General features: G+C 34.7%; 1 protein-coding gene across 1 annotated transcript; it reads right to left on the bottom strand.

The window, feature by feature from the left end:
• Window positions 1-2,454: 2,454 nt before the first annotated feature.
• On the bottom strand, window positions 2,455-6,420 carry LOC108365613 (probable methyltransferase-like protein 15 homolog). The gene is made up of 3 exons (XM_017619681.1): window positions 6,204-6,420; window positions 4,223-4,598; window positions 2,455-3,607 (listed from the first exon to the last, which is right to left on the bottom strand). Exons 2-3 carry the CDS (start codon window positions 4,285-4,287, stop codon window positions 2,596-2,598), a joined length of 1,077 nt encoding a protein of 358 aa, XP_017475170.1. The 5' UTR covers window positions 4,288-4,598; window positions 6,204-6,420; the 3' UTR covers window positions 2,455-2,595.
• Window positions 6,421-6,969: the final 549 nt, after the last annotated feature.

Below are 6,969 nucleotides of genomic sequence, written 5' to 3'. Positions count from 1 at the left end.
GAGTGCAAAATTGTAACATCTGCCTTAATTTACATTTTTGTCTGCTGGTTTTTTTATTGTTGTTGTATTGACTTCAAATCATTATGAGAGAGGGAGTAGGGGTGTACCAACAAGAATATTCAACAAAAGGATGAAAGTCGTTAGAACTTGGAAATATAGCGGTGGCTGAAACAAAAAGTGTTAAACCATGTTACAGTTTTGCTCGTCACTGTATGTATATGTAAATATATATGTACATATGNTTAATATAATGAAAATGTCGAATTACAATTCAAAGATGTTGCACGAATGAACAAGAGAAAATCTATACCAGGAAATGTATGCAACAAGCCAAGGTATGTTTAATTACTTATTTCTTCAAAGTTTATAGAGTTGCCATCTTCGCGAGACGAATAATGTAGTAGGCCTTAACCCCTACATATGTATATGTAAATATATATGTACATATGTATATCACATTTATGTACATTACATAAAACACTTTTATATGGTGCTAAGCAAGAAATATTTAGGAACATAAAATTTCATTTCGTTTTGCACTAAAATACACTCTTTTGCACTCAATGCATAAGAACTTATATGCTAGGTATGTATCTACATACATATAGTGGTCCACAAACTAAAATAATTCCGATATTTTAACCGGTTTCGGCATTTGGCATTTGTCTTTTGTTTATTTAATGCTTATTATTTTTTTTATAAAAGTCTAGCTGGTATACAACAAAATACATATAAATTCAGATTTCAAACTTTGTGCAAAAATTGCTTATTTTCACCAAATCTTCAAACTTTTTAATCAAAATTTTGGTATGCTGTTTTGTAGACTATTTAATTCTAGTATTATGAAGTGCAAGTTTCAAGCTTCTATAAAATCCCGTAAATTTTTGTATTTTTTTTTTGTTGCTGGCAGTGTCCTCCATATAAAAGAAAATGGTCGAACATACTTTTGTATGGAAAAACGTGAAACACCTTCAACAAAAAAAAATAATAATAATTTTTGTGAGCTGTCTGCTAATGCTTTTTGATGTTGGCTGTTGTCTGTCGCTTCACCTGAACATGTGAAAAGAAATTCTAAAGAATCGGCGAAAAAAGCCGATGCCGATGCTAAATTTTGTGGCGATTCTAGCCGATACCTATAGGAACGACTTCATGTAAGGTCTCACTAAATCCTGTAAGCCGGACTGCTATTGGAACAGACTAAGCCCCTTATTCATAAAAAATAAAGTAGGTTTAAAGAGCTTTATAAAGTGACGTTTTCATACATTTTTCAATTCATAAACCTTTTATAAAGCTACTTTATTTTTTATGAATAAGGCCATAAGATTTTTCAATTTGACACAAGAAGCTGTGAGGCGAAACACATATACAATATCAGCTGATCTAGTAACACCACCTTAAATAAGTTTTGCTGTTCGCGTACACAAAAATCCAGAAGGGGAAATTGAGATACCAAATTGATATTTCATTCTGCTGAGAAGGTACTAGTTTCTGCTGAAAAAATTTTTGCCAGCAGCAGTTTCCAGCATAAAAAACAGCTGATCAAAGCCTGTTTGCAATTTATGAAAATAAAGAAACTTGGTGGTTTTTAAAATTAAAATAACTTATTAGAACAGCAAATGTATCGGAAGAAAGCTTATTCTCATTTACTTATGTATGTTTGCTTAGCAAAATGCTTTAGACAAACTTTTAATTTATATTGTTTTTCATGTTTTCTGTTTTATGCTTTGTATGTAAACAAAATTACTTAAGACATCCAGATTAGTGGCAAAAATTTATATATTCATTGCCGGCAAAAAGTATTGGCACAGCAAATTTTTCACAATATATAAAAATCTGATTCTTCCTACAACAAAAAACATAAAAATATAATTCCTAAACTTTGAGCAAAACTCACGGAAATTCAGCAAATTTTCAACTTTTTAATCAATTATATTTTTTAGTTTTTTGCTGTAGAATGAACCATATTTTTATAAAAAATTGGCGGAAAAATATTTGAAAAAAAATTGTTCCATATATTGTGAAAAATTTGCTGTGCCAATACTTTTTGCCGACAGTGTACATATGTAACTGTTTTTATTTTCTACATATATCATCCATGGATTATTTTTCGTGTAGGCAAAACACCAATTCAAAGGACCTTATAAAGTTTTATGTACGCTCATATTCTTAAATAGTTCGTTCCCACGACTGTCGGGTCTAGTAACCGGAACGACCCAGATTTATATCTGGCCAAGGACTGTCACTCCAGCAACACTCCCCAAAAACTCGTTGGGGAATTTGTATGCTGCTACAACAACAACAACAACCTTATAAAGTTATAGTATCAGGAATAACTAAAAATAACTCATTATATTAATTAATTGTATCTTTATCCAANCCCAAAAACTCGTTGGGGAATTTGTATGCTGCTACAACAACAACAACAACAACCTTATAAAGTTATAGTATCAGGAATAACTAAAAATAACTCATTATATTAATTAATTGTATCTTTATCCATAAACACAAAATATTCAATTATCGTATTGTGAGTTTACAAGAATCGTAATTACTTCTTAAAATTTACGAATATTTCAGTAACCTAAAGAAAAGGATTTATTTTACTTTAGTTGCTGCTCGAAGTTTAGCAGAACGACTACGACTGTTTCGGGCAACCTCTGCTTCACAGGGAGTAATTACATGTTTGTGAAGCTGTCGCCAACTCGATCGAACAAATGTCTCAATTAGTTCCTTATCGTGCGTAACATCATGTCCACAATATTTCAGCGGCACGGGGTTTGCAATACCCTCAATTACGTTTCCATTTATATGGCGTTTGACTATCGTGTCTTCTAAAGAGTGAAATGTTATAGCGACTAATCGGCCCCCGTAGCGCAAATATTCCTTGGCTAAAATCATTCCATAATTGATCTCATTCAATTCGTTGTTAACAAATATGCGCAGCGCCTGAAATGTTTTGGTAGCTACATGCGTAGGTCGCTGTATTTTGTCCAGCCGGTATGCATTCTGAAGACACGAGCTCACCAAATCCGCCAGCTGTTTGGTGGTTTCAATCTTATAAAACGCAGAACGTGCCTCTACTATCGCCCTAGCTATTTTTTTCGCGCTCTTCTCTTCGCCATAAACTCTTAAAATTTTTACCAAGTCTGCTTCCTCCGCACGGGCGAGAACATCTGCAGCTGTGATTTGTTCATTGCATCGTCCCCGGTCCATTCTCATATCCAAGGGGCCGTTTTTAGAAATGGAGAATCCGCGAGCAGCTTCATCAAATTGCATCGAGGAGCATCCAAAATCAAATAGGAATCCGTCGATGGAGTATTTTTTTAAATTATGTTCCTTCAATAACTTTGGCAATTCAGAGAATTTGCCTAGAAGTGGTGTGAGCCTATTTGGAAATTCTTCACTCAAACATTGAGCTAGCTCAAAGGCTATGGGATCCCGGTCTAGCGCAAAAACCTTTATATCATCATATTTTTGTAATAACTGTCTAGTGTGGCCCCCAGCACCAAATGTCATGTCGATGAAAATTTTGTGTGGAGCTGGATCAAGATAAAGAATAGCTTGTTCACAAAGTACAGGAACATGCTTAACTAAATGTTTTTCGCAGATTTTCGAAACGGTACTGAAGTTTGACCTCAAAGAAGTTACAATCTGATTAATTCGTCGAAGCATTTTTTTTTTTTAATCTTATTACAGTTTTTGCTAATACAATTTTTTTCAGTCACTTTCACCCTTTTGGACTACATGTATTCTCATCATTAAGGTACTGTAAGAACTCCGACGACAACACTTGATTGCACTGTTCAGAAGTCAATCCCGTGGCTGTTGAAGTATACCTCCGCTGGTATTTCTTTCCATAAACGTTATAAGTTAATCTTTCCAGTGAATCAGTTTCCGCACTTAGTTTTTCGTGGACTTCAGTGGTAAGGCTTATAGGATTCGCGAGATGTATTACTTGTTTTCGTATCCGCTCCCCCAAATCCCTATTAAAATTTGGCAAGTGCAAGTTAGAAAGGACATCATTAAACCGGACAAAATGTAAATATAAATGAAATGAACTATGTAATTGCAATATTCTAAGTGTTCTATAGAAATAAGAATGTGTCCAACATAAAAGTAAAAAAATCTAGTTTTATTTTGTGAATATCGGCACCACTGTTTCAATTTTCATTGCTGTTATTCCCAAATATGAACAGATATGCAGAATTTGTGCCAAAAANAGATTTTCGAAACGGTACTGAAGTTTGACCTCAAAGAAGTTACAATCTGATTAATTCGTCGAAGCATTTTTTTTTTTTAATCTTATTACAGTTTTTGCTAATACAATTTTTTTCAGTCACTTTCACCCTTTTGGACTACATGTATTCTCATCATTAAGGTACTGTAAGAACTCCGACGACAACACTTGATTGCACTGTTCAGAAGTCAATCCCGTGGCTGTTGAAGTATACCTCCGCTGGTATTTCTTTCCATAAACGTTACCAGTTAATCTTTCCAGTGAATCAATTTCCGCACTTAGTTTTTCGTGGACTTCAGTGGTAAGGCTTATAGGATTCGCGAGATGTATTACTTGTTTTCGTATCCGCTCCCCCAAATCCCTATTAAAATTTGGCAAGTGCAAGTTAGAAAGGACATCATTAAACCGGACAAAATGTAAATATAAATGAAATGAACTATGTAATTGCAATATTCTAAGTGTTCTATAGAAATAAGAATGTGTCCAACATAAAAGTAAAAAAATCTAGTTTTATTTTGTGAATATCGGCACCACTGTTTCAATTTTCATTGCTGTTATTCCCAAATATGAACAGATATGCAGAATTTGTGCCAAAAAATTCATAGAAAGAATATGCGGTATTTGGTCTATTTTGAGTATGTACATATATTTTAACTGATATCAGAGGGTTTAAAGACACCGTTCAAAATTACGGAAATTATTTATGTTCGTTAGCGAAAATAAGTTTAGGTATCGATTCTCTCAATGCAGCGGCCTGGTTCCGGCGCAAGAATTAGTAAGACGTTCTGTCAATGTTGCTGGGTGGGCGAAGGGGGAGTGGGCGTGGCATCTCCAACCACCCTTTTTGGAGGGCATGAACTGCCATTGTCAAAAATGTCACCCCGACCACCTAGGCCCCCCAAGGAAACTTTAGAAAAATGGCCGAAAATCACAATTTTCACTTGCGTTTTTCGCTTGAAAAAGGTTGAATATTCATTTGCACAAGAAATTTTATATACCCTTGACAACAGAAGAGGTGCCTGTCCCTCTTATCCGGCAACACTGTAAGGAGCATTTTACTTAGTAAGGGTCATAATCCCAAAGCGCGACCAAGGCCGCCTACGCAGAAAGGAGTAATGTAATTGCAAAAATACTGTGGATACCAGTGCCGGGGTTATATGCACAAGAAATGTTATACACTTTTGACAAAAGAAGGCCTATCTCTTTTCTTCTTCGGCAACAAAGAAGCCAGAATTCTACGTAATAAGGGTTAAAATCCCTAAGGCCGCCCACGTAGAATGGAATTCTACGCAAAAATACTGTGGAAGCAAGTGAAAGTTGTGATTTTTAGCGGTTCATGCCCTCTCCAAAAAGAGGGGCTGGAGGTGCCAAGCCCACCTTCGCCCACCGCCGCTTCAACGACCACCCTTATAGGAAAGTTTCACCAGGGATACTTCTCTGTACGCCGAATCACTCAGCTCGAACAGTTGTTTAGTATTATTTTTGTTTTTTGTTTCAACAGATATCTTACTCGAAAACAGGTACTCCAAGGATGTATTCTTCGGGAATTCTTTGATATGCGTATTTGGAGGTCATTTTTGATTGAATTGGAACACTTGAATGCGATTTATAAACTTTTGGTTTAATGAGGCCAAGAAACAAACTATACTGACTATAGTTTCAACCTCACAACGTTAGTTTTAACAGCTTTTAAATATTGAGTTTCGGCATGTAAGCAGTCATAGACGTGATAAGCTTCCACTTGAATTTTTTACATTTGTTTGTACATAAATATATCAATGTATGCACTTAATAGGGACCGGCTACACTTAAGCTGCTCTTTTCTACCATTGACGAAGTATAAGTACCTTGGGTAATCACAAAATTATTTCCATAAATAAAATGCAAACAGGAGTACGTTAGATAACAAATTGATAAAGCGATGGTATGTACAGTGAAAACAAAGAACGTAAACGTGATAGCATACCTGCCAACTTTTGTTTTGTCTGTCGGCCACCTTTCAAGAGCTTTTAAGAATCGTTGATATTGAGCTGACATATTTCGCCATAAAAACAAGCCTGTTAGCGAATCAACTAATACAAATTACTTAAATCATTTTCATTAGGCGAAAAGTGGTTTCATAACGCCAGTCGGTGGCCAAAACAGCTGAAATTAGGATTTTTCAGGGATACATAGGGTTCGAACGATACTATCGATATTGAGTAAGTATCGATACTGAGGGTATAAAAATGAGTACTTTAGTGCTCTATAACTTATTTGGTGATTTTACTCGATACTTTGCAAAGTACCCGTAGTATCGAATACTTATTAAAAACACACTTTTTAAATTTTTTCTTCCATTAGCAAACTAATTTTCTTTGCTTATATGGATTACTAGCATTCAATTTTGTCAATCACTTAAAATAAACTGAAATTGCGTGTAGCCTGTTGCATAACATAAACCAAATAAGTAAAAGTTTAATGGCCTTATTCATAAAAAATAAAGTAGGTTTAAAGAGCTTAGTAAAATGACATTTTCATACATTTTTCAGTTTATATACCTTTCTTATTTTTTATGAATAAGGCCATAAAACTTTACGCAAAGTTCACGAAAATGCAGAATTTTTAGAAACTTTTTGGGTATGCAGTTTTGTAACCTATTCAAGTTTACGTGTAGACTTCTACCGTTGACTTTAAATTCAAACTTCCACATTATTATACCAAAATTGAATAGGATACAAAAATGCAACCCA

Source organism: Rhagoletis zephyria, unplaced genomic scaffold (assembly GCF_001687245.7).
Source record: "Rhagoletis zephyria isolate East Lansing unplaced genomic scaffold, Rhagoletis_zephyria_1.1 Rzeph_scaffold_01934, whole genome shotgun sequence".
In the NCBI taxonomy this organism is placed as follows: domain Eukaryota; kingdom Metazoa; phylum Arthropoda; class Insecta; order Diptera; family Tephritidae; genus Rhagoletis; species Rhagoletis zephyria.
This window is presented reverse-complemented; position numbering and strand designations above follow the sequence as displayed.

Bases quoted from the DNA above. Each gene is read 5' to 3' on its own strand.
- LOC108365613 (XM_017619681.1), bottom strand. From the start codon at position 4,287: ATGCTTCGACGAATTAATCAGATTGTAACTTCTTTGAGGTCAAACTTC.